At 41.8% G+C, this 17,281-nt stretch overlaps 1 protein-coding gene across 2 annotated transcripts; it reads left to right on the top strand.

Moving 5' to 3' along the window:
* The first annotated feature begins 291 nt into the window (after positions 1-291).
* Positions 292-8,889, top strand: LOC146646027 (sterile alpha motif domain-containing protein 3-like). Of its 2 annotated transcripts, XM_085391317.1 has the most exons (10): positions 292-393; positions 1,483-1,567; positions 4,238-4,352; positions 4,687-4,875; positions 4,960-5,047; positions 5,944-6,105; positions 6,217-6,426; positions 6,894-7,059; positions 8,027-8,106; positions 8,259-8,889. In XM_085391317.1, the coding sequence occupies exons 2-10, from the start codon at positions 1,486-1,488 to the stop codon at positions 8,559-8,561; spliced, it is 1,395 nt and encodes a 464-aa protein (XP_085247443.1). In that variant the 5' UTR covers positions 292-393; positions 1,483-1,485; the 3' UTR covers positions 8,562-8,889. The 2 variants fall into 2 exon arrangements, with proteins under 2 accessions (XP_085247443.1, XP_085247441.1); XM_085391315.1 differs by lacking the exons at positions 5,944-6,105; positions 6,217-6,426.
* Positions 8,890-17,281: the final 8,392 nt, after the last annotated feature.

Raw genomic sequence — 17,281 nt, 5'->3', positions numbered from 1 at the left:
GAAGGATAAACCGCCCGCAGGGGCGTGCTGGGTGTTTTATATATATATATATATATATCATAATGATAATACTAGTTACTGTGAACTTTACAAACCACCCAGCAGTAAATAATAATTGCACATGTGATCTGAGTACTTGTTTATCACTGCGCAATTTATTATTATATGTGTCAAGCCAAATAAATGACAGGGAGAGAGAGAGACGTTAGAACACGTAGTACAACCAAAGGGGGGGGGGGGGGCAACTGTAGGGATGCGCATGCGCACACAGATCGCGCGAGCCTTGAACTTTCTAACGGAAAGAAAACTTTCTCTCGGACGTTGCCAGTGGATAACAGTCTTCAGTACCTGCTGGTCTTTAAAGGATTCTGGATTCCTGGACTGTTGGAAAAGGTAAAACATTTTCATAAAACCTTTTTATTGTTTTGTTTTTGTTACTCGTCATTGTAGCTTGCTGTTAATGTTGTGCTAACAGTAATGGTTAGATACGTTAGCCTTTGACGTTAACGCAGTTTAGTATCTGGTATAAAGAACTGTTTTCCTAACAAAACCACTGTTACAATTAACCCCTGGAGGGTCTTAGAAAAATGCATACACTATCGGTCTTAGAGCCACAAATCGACCCAAGACTCTCCAGGGGTTAAGTGAAGGTGCTCCCAATTAATTTGGCCTGTAAAATATGTGGCTATATTGCGTGCTGCGTACATAAACTAATGTCAGGTAGACAGATATTAAAATTAATAATATGGTTAAAGTCACCAAAATGGCGCCTGAAGCCTGTTGTGTGAGCTCTGTGTCTGGTCTAGAAACTCAGAAATTCAGTAGCCTGTACTTTGAATTGTGGAGTAGCTGTATAAAATACAGCAATGCATAAGTGTTTTGAATAAACAGAAATGTGACACATGAGAAGTTGTCTTTGACTGTTACTGTATAACTTATTTTCAGAGTAGTTGACAAATTATGCTCCAGTCATTTGATGTTACCAAGATAATGTCCGTTTTTATTATAGTTAAATTTTTTTTATGTACATTTCATTTATCCAACATCATATATTAGGCAAAAAAGAGGTCATTATACTAACAAGACCAGATAATCGAAAGCATAAAATAATCAAGAAGAAGGCTTAAAAGTTAGAATAAACAGTGGTATAGTGGTTAGCGCTGCTGCCTCACAGCTAGAAAGACTCTGTTCAATTCCCGGGGTCAACCGGGTGCCTTTTTGTGTGGAGTTTGCATGTTCTCCCTGTTTCTGTGTGGGTTTCCACCCACAATCCAAACATACATATCTGAATGACAACCCTGCCATGGACTGGCAACCTGTCCAGGGTCTACCCCGCCTAAAAAAAACAGCTGGGATAGGCTCCAGCACCCCTCCGATCCTTATGATGATAAAGCGGCTTGGAAAATGAATGAATAAAAAATAAATAAGTTTTTGATGTCACAGAATAAAACAATGTAATGGCATTTTGTTTTGTTTTAACAGATCATGGCTCAGCAGTGGACTGTTGGAGAAGTATCTCTTTGGCTTGGGGAAAATGAATTGGCAGATTATCAACAGGTCTTTGTAGGTGAGCATTTCTATGGATGTGCCATATCAGTGTCCACAGTGCTCCACAAGAAAACCAACATATGAAAAACTGCTGAAACATCAACAGATATACCATGAAAGTGAATGTGGATTCTTCATTGTCTGCAGACTAGAAGACTGTCCCAGAAAGTTTTTGTCTGTGAAATCTTTGAAAAATCACACAAGGAAGAAACATAAATATCAGAAACAAGGATTAGAGTCTGCCCCAGACTGTGACCCTGTCATCCAGGAAACTGTTGAATTTCCCCAATCATCTGAACGAACTCTGAGTGAACTTGTAGAGAACTTTACAGAGACTGTGAGAAAACAACTGGCATTGTTTTCCTTGAATCTTCAAGAGAAAAGTATTGTAAATAGAAAAGTTCTAACATTTGTTCTTATTGAAGTAGAGTCACTTTTCAAGTATTTTATTGAAAACTATAGGGAGATATTTTCTAAATGTTTGCAGACTCTTAATTTTGATATATCAAGTTTTCATTATATTGATGACAATAGTTTGGTAGAACATTGCTTCAGTGCAGTCAGCAACACATATCAACTAGACAGATACTGTGTTGAGAAATTAAACTTGATTGAACCTGTTGAATGTATCCTGGGGATAGATCCTTTTACTGGGAAACAGGACACTTTTCAGTATATGCCACTTCTAAAAGTCTTAGAATTAATATGTAATGATCCTAACATTTTAAGACAAATTTTTAGGCCAGAATCCCGTGCTCCTGAAACCTTAACAGATTTTAGTGGTGGGAAAATTTACAAAGAAAGTGATTTTTTTAACACAGACAACCCACATTTGAGAATTCAGTTGTACAGTGATGAATTTGAAGTTGCTAATCCATTAGGATCAAAGAAACGTCTACATAAAGTGTCTGCATTTTATTTTACTTTGGGAAATATTCCACCAAAAGACAGATCTGTTTTAAGACATATTCATCTGTTGATACTTGTCAAACATAGATTGGTGAAAACATATGGATTTGAGAAAATATTAGAACCATTAATTTGTGACCTACAGGTTTTGCAAGAACGTGGATTACGATTAAAATTTGAAGACAGACAGTACTGCATCAAAGGTGGTCTGGCCACAATATCTGCAGACAACCTAACCTCTCACACACTTGCAGGTTTTAGCTGCTCATTCAGTAATGGTAGAATATGCAGGTTTTGTATGTGTCATTACAAGGACCTGTCTAGGATCATTAGTGAGGGAGATTGTGTTCTTAGAACAAAGACTGTTCATGCATACCATCTGCAATGTGTTGAAGATGACCCCCACTGTAGGTCAGTGTATGGTGTAACTGGCCCATGTGCCTTCAACAAGCTGTCATATTTTGATACCACAAATGCATTCCCACCTGATGTAATGCATGATTTTCTTGAGGGGGTCATTCCTCTTGTTTTGAAGTCTGTTGTAAAAGCCTTGCACGAGGACAAAACCGTTACTATCCAAGAGGTGAATGACAGCATAAGGACTTTTAGTTTTGGACAGAATGACTGCACCTCCAAACCTGCTCTAATATCTGAGAAGGTAGCACTGGATGGAAATATCTCTGGAACTGCTGTTGAGAAATGGACATTATTTAGGACTCTGCCTTTCGTCATAGGCTCCAGGATTGAAAAGGGTAACAAGTTTTGGCAGCTTTATCTTTTGGTTCGAGAAATAGGAGAGATTATTCTTGCTCCAACCATCAGCACTGACTGGATTAGTAATCTACATGAACTGATCACTTACTTTTTGACAGATTTCATCAATCTGTTTCCTGGTGTGTTTACACCCAAGCTGCATTTTCTGCTACATTATCCTCAGCTCATCCTTGATTATGGGTCACTCCGCTCTCATTGGTGCATGAGGTTTGAAGCCAGACATCAATATTTCAAGACAGTAGCAAGAATCACCAATAACTATATTAATATTTGTCAGACTTTGGCAAAGAGGAATCAGCTTCGTCAATGCTGGGAGTGGCAGCCTGAACGGATCATCAGGAGCGATCATACACAAGCAGCAGTTAATAACTTATCACTTCAAGAACTTCCAGTGAACTTGCAGATTTGTTTGCAAAACTTGGAGACAGCCGTTACTGTGGATGAGAAACTCTGGACAAGTAAATGCATCATTTTAAACTCTGTAAAATATGCAGTTGGAGATTTCTTCATTTTGGAACTTGTGCATGCAGAGCAAATTCCACTGTTTGTGAAAATAGTCCTGATTGTGTATATCAGGGCCAACTGGTTTCTTGTTGGAAGACTTTTCACAACACTGGAGTTTATAAGACACCTTCAATCATACCACATCAGAGAGACTGATGATCTGTTGATATTCAAGCCTGGGGATGAGGTAGACTTTCATGCTTTGGACGCATACAGATGTGATGGTCAAGACTTCATTACACTGATCCACCGACCTTTTAAGGCAGTCCATACCAAAGTTAGGTAAGATACATCCTAAACCATGACTTTTTAGTTAGGAGTTGTCAACCACTGTTAAAATGATTTTAACCACTTTTTGGCTATTCCACAGGTCTGTCATCATCTATAGTCACTAATGAACTCATAGCTGTTTTTTTAGTAATGTTTTATAATATTTTTATTCTTTATCTTCGACATGCTCATTTCTGTTTTGATCGTGTCTTATTGTTTTTCTGTGCCACAGACAATGAAATCGATGGATCGACACTTCTGCAGATGACTGAAAGAATGAGTGAGCGTCTTTTTCCAAAAGTGAAAGACCAAGTGAAATTTTTGTCTGCTGTAGAGAAGCTGAAAGAGTGAGTCTTAAGTTGACTGGTTGATTCACTGAATTGTACATTCATACAATCCAGTGTTTCCCCTCCCCTAGGTTTATGGTGTTGGAGGGTGGGGGGCAAGGGGTTGACGCAAGCCCTGTTCTGTTTCTCCAGCGTTGATGTGCATCACACACCCATTTACTTTCAAATTGAAATGTCACAGCCACTCTTACTCTCTGTTATGATTCTGTTTCTGTAGTTCAGCAGCTGTTATTGTACGTTTTAAATATGCGGATATTCCTGATGCAGGACACAAGGACACGTATATTCATGTCTTGTAACAAACTCTAAACATACTTCTTACTTCTTCTTGCAGTGGAAGGCAACACAAAGAAAAGCATACTGTGTCAGCACTCCAACCTATGTTTAACTGCAAAGTGCAGTTTCCTCCAGCTGTGCTCACTGCGTTGACCAATAAAGATGCAGCACTAAAGTCACCCACCAAGAACAGACTCAAAAACATGCTTATTCAAGCACTGTTTGACCACTTGAGTAATGAGACAATGTAAGTCTATATATAATTAAGATTTGATCCATTTAAAATACAGTATGTACATCAGAATTTAAGTTCATCATTCAAAATTTGCAGGTATCCCTCTCTTGTGCAGTATGTAGACCTTCTGAGGACTGTCCTTCTGAGTTTTCCTTTTTTGAAGGAGAGTTATGGCTCTGGATATGTAAGTATTCCTGAAAAGCAAACATTGATACAATTGTCCAACAAATTGTCTTTGAATTGCCCAATTATTGGCTAATGAGTGTAACATGCTAACATTTTCATTGCTACATATTCAGAGGTTATCTGTTCCCTTGTGGCCACTACAATACAAGTATTAGTATTGTGATTTTTGAGGCAGATGTCGTGCAGTATGGTCAAACAATAAATAAAATATCAATTGCTCTTTTAAATTAATTGTTTCATTTCTCTGTGAATTCTCAAGTGAATGGTGTGAAATTCAGCATTATATTAGCTCTGTTTGCCTTTGTATCAGGATAGTGTAGTTTTTGTATTTAAAAAATTAAATTTGAAAATAGGGCAGGGATAGCTCAGTAGGTAGTGTGGTTATCCCATGATCGGAAGGTCGGGGGTTTGAATCAACTGAACGGCTACCCTGAGGTACCCTTGAGCAAGGTACCGTCCCTACACACTGCTCCCCAGGCGCCTGATTAGTGGCTGCCCACTGCTTCACTGAGTGAATGGGTTAAATGCAAAGAGAGAAATTTCCCTGTGGGGATCAATAAAGTATACATTATTATTAAAAGGTAGAGGTATTAACATATAGACTGAAAGATCATGACGAGTATGCTTGTAGGACATATTGCCATTAATACTTTATCTACCTTTTATAGTGTATTTAGCCAATCTAAAGTGCTCCAAACATTTATATCATGTGTTCGATCAACTCCTAAGAGTTAAAGAAGAGATCTGTAAATAGGAACTAATTAGGTTATGACATGATTACAGCAAACCTACCAGCTTTATGTCACTCAAAGTTTTCTGGTAAATGTCTTGCATAAAGGGAGGACCTAGTTGCACCTATTTATGAATAATTAGTTACATTTTTATCATTTGTAGGATGCTCTGCATGAGTCTCTCAGGAACAAGTTTAAAAAGGAAAGAAGACCACTAGTAGACGTAGAGGAAATTGAAAAAATGAGACAGAAATACTCAGTTCCAAATTCAGGAAGAAAAAGATCATCAGATATCCAGCCCTGTATCCTTTTGAAAAAAACCAAGGCAAGTTAAATATGCTCAATGTTTGTTTGCCATTTTAAATTGTACATAAAAGTTAAAAGTATTGTTTGTTTGTTTTTTCTCTCAATATTTGCTAAACTTTTTAATAACCAGGATATCAATCCTCTTGACGATGGGGAGGATGAAAGGAGCACCGACCAACATGTATCAGTGATTAAGCAAGAGTGCCAAAAAACTAGGCCAAATGTGGATGTCATTCAAACGCACCTCAGGAAAATACAGAAGTACAGAACACACTACATTCTTCAGCATACTACTGAAGAGGTTCTACGAGAATTCCCATGTCTCACTATCCCTGTTGTGGTGAGTGTTTTATCAAAAACTGCAGCAAAAAACAACAATAACAATAGTGCACAGCAAAAACACGAATATGTACTGATGTGCTGCACATTTATACAGACTTCTAATAATCATGTACCTACAGGACAGGCAAAGTGACTGACTCAGCAGATTTCATGAGTAATAAAAGTACACTAACAGAACACTAACAGAAATTGCCACATTGACTATGTCTTTCTCTTTGGTTTTATTTTCATGCTACAGGATAATTTTGGACTAATCTGATGCCAATGATAGTTTTTTGGGAAGAATAGTCTAAACATCCCTTTTGCACAGCAATGTGTACTTGAGAATTAAAGTAAACAAATGCAAAATTATAATTTCTTCTCTAATGATAATTGATGTGTGAAATAATGATTGTTCTGGTTTGCTATATAATGGTATATATTATGGTACAAAGCTAATATGTATATGTTTATCCTTTATTTTAGCTTCTTGAAGAGGCTTCCATGTTACTTAAAACTGATGTGGACAAAAAAGTAATCCGAGGATTCAGTAAGTTGGCAGCGAAGCTTGTGTCAATAGCCCCAAACAGCAACCTTAAAAGCCTCTGCTTAAAATCTGTTGATGAGAGCCAGACAGACACTGAAAGAAAAGGTGAGGGCACTTGGCAATAATGAGCAAAAACATTTTTAACTCCTATCTCAGATACCACTTTTTAAGGTTTCACATACAGCACATTAGTAAACACAGTGTCCCTTACAACAGCGGTTCCCAACCCCCGGGCCTCGGACTGGTACCGGTCCGTGAGTCGTTTGGTACCGGGCCGCGAGAGTTGAGGCTCAGGTGTGAAATGTATAGTTTTTCAGGGTTTTTATCGGTTTTCAGCGTTATTTTGTTATCGTTTTTATCGTTTACTCGGTTTTCCTGGGTCTTTTCACGTGTGTTATGAATAAATTTTCTTTTTTTCGGTACCGGTACTAGTTTTATTTTGTTGTATTTATCCGCGACACCTTAAAGGCCAGTCCATGAAAATATTGTCAGGCATAAACCGGTCCGTGGCGCAAAAAAGGTTGGGGACCGCTGCTTTACAATATCCACAGACTGACATTTCTCCTGTCTCGTCTCTGCAATGATGTACTTTAAGATTTAACTGATATACCCTCGATGCTATATGTAGCATCGTTACATATGTAGAGTCGTTACTATACAGTTCCACCAGTTCTTTGAAGGAGAGTAGGTGTGGATTTCATCAAAAAAACGATTAATTACACCATTATTCGAATAAGTCAAGGAAATACTCTATGAAGATTTTCAGTCATTCACACAATGTTTATCCCAAAAAATGTTCAGTGGCAGCTAGACTTGCTTTGCAAGTTCTTTAGGACTCAAATTATTTAAAGCTAGCAACTTACAGAACTGAACAACATTCTGGGGGTTTTGTATAAATGCTTAACATTTACACTGAATTACACTGAAAAGTTAATTAGGTATACATTTACTGCACTAATGCTTATGTTCTGCAAGACATTCAACTCCTGATAAAGGCACTCATATGGCCTTTACACCTTTGTATTAACAAAATTGGCCAGAAAATACTTACATATTTCTCTTTATTTTTCAGGTCAGATGGTAAACACAGCTGTTCTTCTCCTGCCATCTATTTTCAAAGAAAATGCCTCTCATCTCTTCGTCATAAATAAGGTAAATTTATATATTTTTTGGTATGGTGAGAGGGGGGGGGGTCTTGAACAAATCCAGTATTTTACAGGAGTTTTATACTTTCATTGGGACAGCTGTTGTTTATACTTATTTAAACTATACTCCTCATTTCAAGAATTTAATTTCTGTTTCAGGATCCACACAGCCCGATACCTACAATCGTACTCAGCAGCAGTGACGGCAAGCCCTTGAGTGATTCAACTGAGGTCAATGTCCAGATGGATGGACAAAAAAGGATTCTGGACAGTGGGGAAATGGACATTTCATTGGCGATGGGTATTGTCTTCTCCCTGTACCATGTCTACAATGTTGCCTATCCAAGTGAACTAAAAAAGACATTTTGCTTTTTGGAGGCATTTGTTCTCAACTTGGGAACTCTGACTACACCTGTACCAGTAGCTGTGCAAAGAGTGGCAAATGCATTAAATATCTCATAGATTGCCAGCATAGTGCAGGTGAGAGACTGAAATTATCCCAGTGTGGACTAACAAAGGACCATGAGTCTCACATTAAACTTAACTTACATAACTTAAGGCTGCAGTTCATTGATAATTTAAATAAAAAGATTGTTCTTGAAATAGTTTTACTGAAAATGCAAACATGCTGATGAAAATGTGTTGTTTAATTGTCTGTTATGAAAGTATTGCTATTTCTAATGTAAAAATTGTTGTTTTATCTATAGTATAATATTTATATGTATTTATAGTAAAGATATTTAATTATTACTGTTTAAATGACTTATATGCTATTATTAGTAGTGGTGTTGTGCTTAGCATTAAAATGTCTTTTTCTGTAATACAAAGTGCCAATAAACCATTAATATATGTCTATGTGCTTGTATTTATTTTACCCTACTCAAATTCAATTTATGATACATTTTATTTTGAAAGATTTAAAATGGTTCTTTAAAGAACCACTCAAAAAAGGTTCTTTAAAATGGTTCTTTTAAAGAACCATTTGAAGGATCTTTTTAAAAATGGTTCTTTGAAGAACCATTTCTTTCAGTGGTTCATTGAAGAACCTTTAAAGGTGCCCCAAAGAACCATTTCTTGATGGTTCTTTGGGGCACCTTTGAAGGTTCTTCAATGAACCACTGAAAGAAATGGTTCTTCAAAGACCTTTTGTTTGAAAGGTTCTTTGTGGCACCAAAAAAGGTTCTTCTATGGCATCAGTCTAAAGAACCACTTTTAATTCCAGTTGGCACCTTTATTTTTCTGAGTGTGGGCAAAGTCAAAGCAGAGCTACAGAGGATGGAACAGTTGGGGGTGATCAGTCGTGTGGAGGGGCCCACAGACTGGTGTTGCGGCATGGTCGTAGCCCCTAAAAAGGACAAAGAGACAGTCCGCATCTGTGTGGACATGACACCTTTAAATGGGTCGGTGTGCCGCGAAAGATATATCCTTCCCTCTGTCGACCAAACACTAGGCATGCTCACAGGGGCGCAGTATTTCTCCAAGCTCGATGCTAACATGGGCTTTTGGCAAATACCGCTATCCAAAGAATCTGCTCTCCTCACCACGTTTATTACGCCATTTGGGAGGTACCATTTCAACCGTCTGCCATTTGGTATTTCCAGTGCACCAGAGCATTTCCAAAACATGATGGTGACAGAAGTGACAGCCGGCCTCGCGGGAGTCGTATGCCACATGGACGACATCCTGGTCTGGGGATCTACGAGAGAGGAGCACGACATGAGACTCCACGCTGTCCTCGACCGTGCAGAGAAGGCAGGCGTCACCCTGAACATGTCAAAATGTGAGTTTGGCAGAAGAGCAGTGAAATTCTTAGGATTAATTGTGTCATCTGAAGGCATGAGCCCTGACCCTGACAAAACTAGCGCGGTGCAGAAGATGAAAGAGCCAAGCACTGTGAGTGAGCTTAGGAGCTTCTTAGGAATGGTGAACCAGCTGGGGAAATTCATCCCAAACCTTTCTGAGAAAGACAAACCACTGAGAGACTTGCTTTCAAATAAAAACATGTGGTACTGGGGGCATGAGCAACAAAACGCCTTTAACAGTTTAAAACAAGAACTGTCATCTGCACCAGTGCTACAGCTCTACAACCCAAACAAACCCCAGAAGATCTCAGCAGATGCCTCTTCATATGGGTTGGGGGCAGTCTTACTACAGAAAGACAATGATGTGTGGTCACCTGTCGCGTATGCCTCGCGATCATTGACAGCCACAGAGCAGCGCTACGCTCAGCTGGAAAAAGAAGCGCTAGTGCTCACCTGGGCCTGTGAAAGATTCAGTGACTTTATTCTAGGGCTACACTTTGAGCTTGAGACCGACCATAAGCCACTAGTGAGCCTACTCGGAGGACAAGCCCTGGATTTGCTTCCACCGCGGATACAGAGATTCCGCATGCGCCTGATGAGGTATTCTTACACTATAATGCACATTCCAGGCAAAAGCCTCACCACAGCTGACACGCTGTCACGGTTGCCATTGGCAGGCAACGTGATTCCCAGAGACAATGACCTTATGGAGGACACTGATATCTACGTTGACACAGTGCTGGAGGGCCTTCCTACTAGCAGCAAATACCTTTCAGATCTCCGTGAGCAGCTGCAGTCTGACAGCGTCTGTTCGCAAGTCATGAAGTACTGTGCAGAGGGCTGGCCGGACAGGAACCAGCTGCAGGGAGTGGTAAAGCACTACTGGTCTGAAAGAGCAGTTTTGAGTGTACACAATGGACTACTACTGAGAGGTACAAAGTTGGTCATACCTGCAAACATGCGAAACGCAGTTCTGGACAAAATACACGAGGGACACCAAGGAGTAGTCAAGTGTAGAGAACGTGCGCGACAAGCAGTGTGGTGGCCAGGCTTGAGTAATCAGATCAGTGAACTTGTCCTTAAGTGCAGGCTGTGCATTCAGGAGAGAGTTAATGTGAGGGAACCTCTTATGCCCACACGTTTACCTGAGAGGCCATGGCAGAACTTAGGAGCTGATCTGTTCACACTAAAAGACAAAAACTATCTGTTAGTAGTGGATTACTTCTCGAGATATGTCGAGATTGCTCAACTCAGTCCAACTCGTTCAGCCAATGTGATTGTGCATTTAAAGTCAATATTTGCACGCCATGGCATACCTGAAGTATTGATCACTGATAATGGGCCACAATGTGCATGTCAAGAAATGGGAGACTTTGCAAAGGACTACTGTTTTGAGCATGTCACCAAGGTTCTTCAAGGTTCAAGGTCCTTCAAGGTTCTTTATTATTTGTCACATGCATAGTTATACAAGTATAACACACAGTGAAATGTAGCCTGACACGCTCCTCGCGACATGTGCAAAAATTGGGGGGGGGGGGGGGGGGGGGGTGTAGAGGAAGAACATTATATATATGTGGGGTAGCTGTAGCTCAGGTGGCAGAGCAGGTCAGCCACTAATCAGAAGGTCGGTGGTTCGATCCCAGGGCTGCATGCCAAATATCCTTGGGCAAGATACTAACCCCGTGTTTGCCTACTGGTGGTGGTCAGAGGGCCCGGTGGCGCCAGTGTCCGGCAGCCTCGCCTCTGTCAGTGCGCCCCAGGGCGGCTGTGGCTACAATGTAGCTGCCATCACCAGTGTGTGAATGTGTGTGTGAATGGGTGAATGACTGAATGTAGTGTGAAGCGCTTTGGGGTCCTTAGGGACTAGAAAAGCGCTATACAAATGCAGGCCATTTACCATTTACCATATATATATATATATAAAAAAAAAAACACCCAGCACGCCCCTGCGGGCGGTTTATCCTTCAAGCTCGGGTACATATATATATATATATATATATATATATATATATATAGTATATACACTGGGTGAATGTGCAGTAGTAGCAGCAAGCAGGTGAATTCTGTACATTAATATGAATAGATATCTGACTATTTTACAGGATAGACAATATAAACATATTTAAAATTAAAGGAATTGAAATGTACATTGTGCCTTGGTTTAGTGTCTGGAAGAGTCCTGTCTCAGTCAATTATAGATGATGTGAGAGGGCGGGTGTGTGTGTTTAGGGCACGGATGGCTTGGGGCTAGAAGCTCCTCTTGAGTCTCTCTGTCCTTGCCCGGAAGATGCGGAACCTTCTACCAGATTGCAGAAGTTGGAACAGTTTGTTGCCAGGATGGGACGGGTCCTTCAGTATCTGCGCTGCTCTAGTCCGGCATCTCCTGGTGTAGGTGTCCTGAAGCGGGGGGAGAGCAATCCTGCAGCAGCGTTCTGCTGTACGGATCACTCTCTGGAGAGCTTTTTGGTCCTTCACACAGCTGTTCCCAAACCACGATGTCATGTTCTGTGTGAGGATGCTCTCCACAGCGCCTGTATAGAAAATCCTGAGGATCTTTGGAGAGACCCTGAACTTCCTCAGTTGTCGTAGGTGATACAGGCGCTGCCTAGCCTTTTTGGTCTGGACCTGAATGTGGGCAGCCCATGTCAGGTCTGAGGAGATGTGGACACCAAGATACTTGAAGGACTGCACCCTCTCCACTGGAGCTCCATTGATGATAATGGGCTTGTAGTCTCTGTGCTGACCCCTTCTGAAGTCCACCACCAGCTCCTTGGTCTTGCTGACGTTCAGCTGGAGGTGGTTGTCCTGGCACCACGATGCCAGATTCTTCACTTCGTCCATGTAGGCCGCCTCATCGTTGTTGGAGATGGCACCCAACACCACTGTGTCGTCAGCAAACTTCACAATGGTGTTGGAGCCATGGGTGGCCACACAGTCTGAAGTGTAGAGGGAGTAGAGCAGTGGCGAGAGGACACATCCCTGAGGTGCTCCTGTGTTGATGGTGATGCTGTTGGAGAAGCACCTGCCCACCCTCACCACCTGAGTTCTGCCAGTGAGGAAGTCCAACACCCATGCACACAGACGGCTGTTAAGTCCCAGATCCCTCAGCTTTGTGAACAGTCTGCAGGGCACTATTGTGTTAAACGCTGAACTGTAATCAACAAACAGCATTCGCACATAGTTACCCTGTTTCTTGTCCACATGGCTGAGAGTGGTGTGTAGGACGTGGGCGATGGCATCCTCTGTGGAGCTGTTGGATCTGTAGGCGAACTGCAGCGGATCTGTGGTGTCTGGGATGGCGGAGGAGATGATGTTCTTCAGCAGCCTCTCAAACACCTTCATTACTACCGAGGTCAGTGCAACTGGCCGGTAATCGTTCAGGGATGAGGGTTTGCTGTTCTTGGGCACAGGGATGATGGTGGATCTTTTGAAGCATGTGGGGACCACAGACTTCGCCAGGGACTCGTTGAAGATGTAAGTGAACACACCTGCTAGCTGGTCAGCACAGCAGCGCAGCAGACGGCCGGTGATGCCGTCTGGCCCCGCCGCTTTCCTTGTGTTCACCAGTAGTCCCAGGTACCCGCAGAGCAACGGCGAAGTGGAGAGAGGCGTCCAGACCGTCAAGAATCTCCTCAAAAAGGCTAGCGATCCATACAAGGCATTGCTGGCATACAGAACAACAGCACTGGCAAATGGCTACAGCCCGGCTCAACTTCTCATGGGGCGCAGGCTTCGTACTACCTTGCCAATGCTTCCTGAAACCTTACAGCCCTGTCTGCCTGATTTTCAGCAGGTTAGTTGTTCGGAGAGAGAGAAACGGCTGAGACAAACCGAAAGTTTTAACAAGAGACATAGAACAAGAGAACTGGATAAATTGGTGCCAGGACAACCAGTCTGGATCACGGATGCAAGAGCACAGGGCACAGTGACAGCAGTCCACCTGACTCCACGATCGTACGTCATCAGTGGGCCCCAAGGGACAATTAGAAGGAACCGCAGTCATCTTGTGCCGATCCCGCAAACAGAGACTCAAACCGAAGCCACACAGATCCAAGCTACTCCTACAGAGACAGTTTCTGAGCCAAGCGCACCCCATACACCAGGTGTGATTAGAACCCGGTCTGGTAGGGAGGTGATTAAACCGAAAAGACTTGATCTGTGAAGCTGATTGTTTGAAAACAGAAAAGTGTGTTTCAAATGCTGAGTTGTGGTTTTGAGGGTAGCATGTTGAAAGGAAAAAAAATGTTTATTCTGTTACAGGTTGAAAAGAAAAAAAGTGTTTATTCTCTTGCGGGTGGAAAAGAAAAGAGAAAGTGTTTATGACAATACTGACTTTATGTTTCCTGAAATGTTGGGGTATGCCTGTATTGAAAAAACTATATGCAGTTATGTTTTGTTTGAAGAACAAAAGAATGTACCAGTCTGACTTCAGTAAGGGGGATGTGGTGTAATCTATAGTGAGGTATATCATGCGCCACTAGGCGGCAGTACTTACCCTTCTAGACAGGAAGTGAGGCTATGTAAGGGATATAGAGTAAGCTGGAAATAAAGATGGTGGTGTTCCACATTATCGCCTAAACGAGGAGTTTATTAAAAGAGCTCAACTCATCCCCACGGTCTGCCAGCCAGACAGTTTCATGGGACAGGGCATAAACATCAGTTTTAAAAAAGGAATATAGTATGGTAAAACAGTTAAAAAACAGTTATTTCATGACATCATTTTTCAAAAAACAAATACAGTTAAAAATATTAAATATTAAAAAGTTTATTGTACAATGTTTACAGTTCATATTTAATGGTAATGGTTATAAAGGTTCACATACAGAAGGTTAATATAAATTTTACAAAAGGAGAATTGGAAAGGGATTGACAAAACAAAAAACATTCACAGACAGAAGGGTATGAAGGGAGGTGGAGTCAGCCAGGGGTTCATTCGGATTTGGAGCATTGACGAGTGAACATCTCTTACCAGCCGCAGCACTGTGCATTACAGCCACATTTTCGCAGCAGTTTTTTTGTGTGCCAAGTGCCTGAAGAAGACCCTTGAGGGGTCGAAACGTTGCGCGTACGGCACACTATTTTTTGAACGTTTTTAATTAATTAAATAAAGCTTTTGTTTTAATTTTTCTTTATTCTTTTTCCTTTTTTTCCCTTTCATTTTCTTCATTTGTATCTCGCCTCATAAAAGCTCACTTAAGAGTTATAATTATTTAGATAAAAAAGGCGAACCCACATCACAAGAACTACAACAATATACAAAACATACAACACAACAACACAAACGCAAACATTAGCCAAAGACTGAGGACCGGATGGCCTCAGCAGATTGGACCGTCGTCCGATACGGAAAAAGGCAGAGGCTTTCCCGTAATCGTGACAACCAGCAGGGTGGGTTTCCTTCGGGAGGGATGGCCCGTGCATTTCCTGCCTCACAGAGGTGGCAGGCTCAGTCCCCTAACCCTAACCCCCTAACCCTATCTGGTTAGGTGTCTCTTTAAGACACCCAAGTCGAGGGTTGATGGTGTCATCAGTTTGTGCCACTGCTCTCTCTCTCGTGTTATGAGGACACGTGCCTGCACACTTGTGCTTAACGAGGGACGGATTTATGTTTTCTTCTCCAAACCTTTTGTTTTGTTTTGTTTGCAACGCTTGGGTTGTGTGGACGCTGGGCGTTATGTTGTTGAGCCGCAGCCGTTCAGCCGGGCTTTTATATGGTTGTTGAAGAAGGCGTATTAAAGAACCACCGTGGATTACCGATACCAGCGGGGGTGGGTGTTCTTCCGACTAGCCTGCTAGGTGTTTTACCGCCTCCTCTCAACCACGCAACACAACACAACGTTACAAAATGGCGCCCGAACATCTTCTCCTTGACCTCAGTATGCAGTATCTTCGAGCAGCTGATGATTGATACATTAAAAGGTACATCACGGCAAAGTAGATCTAGTAGTAGTCTGCCATACTTCGCGGAAACAGACCAGGCTGGCCTCGACGCGGACGTCGGGAAGATCACCGATTCACCGGATCACGGAGGTGTGTTTCCACGGCAACGAGCGAAGCCGCCGCAGCGCTGTTTTCGGGATGTCTTATCGTTATCTGCTGAACGCCTCTACTGCGACATCTTTGGATTAACGTGGATTCACGCTACTTGGACGCGAGACGGATGCCGCTTCTTCATAGTTTCTGAAGTGCATGTATGCGGAGTGAAGCGCACCGGGGTTTTTCTCTCCCCTTCACCAGCCGAGCTCACGCTGCAGACTTTGCTTCATCCGCACGGTCTCTGCAAGTGGGAACTTTTCCACGGGACAAACCTCTATGCCGTGTCAGGACTGGACAAGTTTGGAGTCGACTGGAAAATCACTGTACTGATGTTGTGAGTGTATATATATAAAAAAAACAAAAGCAAACAAACAAAAAAAAAAACAAAACGCTGTCTATATTTCAAACTGATTTACTATTGATTCTCACTGACTTAACTGTTCTTATTGAGATGCTGTTTTAAGTGCATTTGACTTGAAAAGGTGTTACTCATACACAGTTACTCGTAAGTTTGGATCTATTTTACACCTAAATGCTTTTGATCCGGGGTGTTTACTCCTTCTACCTCCACGTTTCAAAGTCAGATAAAACATTTGAAGCTCAACTTCAGAATTCACATGTTTTGTATATTTTTGTGTGACCAGAACTGAAGTTGATTTCAGCACAACTGCTACCTTATATAGATTTGGGTTTTTGATAAGTGTGTATTATGGCTACTCATCCTGACTTGACTGACATGTGTGATGATATAGACTTTATGTTACACCCTAACCGACTTACTGCCAGACATAGTACTGCTGACCTTGGGCATAAAGTGCAAAGTCTGCAAGCAGAGGTTGATATGCTTCAGCAGTGCCTTCATGACTCTTTGGACCTCCAGAGGAATATTTTGGAGCAGTGGACTCAACAAAAAAGACCAGTCCCAAAAATACCAGCTGCCCAGATTACTCACCCTTTTCCTCAGGCCTCCTCTACTCCATATGTGCCAGGCCTACCAACCAGGGAAACGGAGCGATCTATCTCAGCACCTGGCCCCACGCAGTCCGCCAGGGCCTTGTCCCAATCCCAGTCAGATTCGCTGGAGCTAATTAATACAACCAGAGTCCTTGCTGCGGCATTGCATCAAGCTAAATTGGAGCCCAATGTGTTCGCTAATGATGGCAGTCTTCACCCAGAAGAATGGCTACAGTCTGTTAATGCTTACAAAACCTCCTTAGACCTAACAGACGCCCAAATCCTCAGAGAGCTACCACACTTCCTAGCTAAGGAACCAAGAAAGTGGTTTAATGTGCTCATTCCTCATGTATCTACATGGGCTAAGTTTTGTGAACTTTTCAGAACTGT

The sequence above is a fragment of the Rhamphochromis longiceps genome, linkage group LG19 (assembly GCF_057381845.1).
Source record: "Rhamphochromis longiceps isolate RC_006_pf linkage group LG19, R_longiceps_female_GT1.1, whole genome shotgun sequence".
Taxonomy (NCBI): domain Eukaryota; kingdom Metazoa; phylum Chordata; class Actinopteri; order Cichliformes; family Cichlidae; genus Rhamphochromis; species Rhamphochromis longiceps.
Note: the sequence above shows the minus strand (reverse complement) of the source record. Positions and strands in the feature narration are given on the sequence as shown.

Coding starts and splice junctions, on each gene's coding strand:
- LOC146646027 (XM_085391317.1), top strand. CDS start 1,486: ATGGCTCAGCAGTGGACTGTTGGAGAAGTATCTCTTTGGCTTGGGGAA. Junction 4,876..4,959: donor CACTTGAGTAATGAGACAAT/GTAAGTCTATAT, acceptor CAAAATTTGCAG/GTATCCCTCTCTTGTGCAGT. Junction 5,048..5,943: donor AGAGTTATGGCTCTGGATAT/GTAAGTATTCCT, acceptor TATCATTTGTAG/GATGCTCTGCATGAGTCTCT.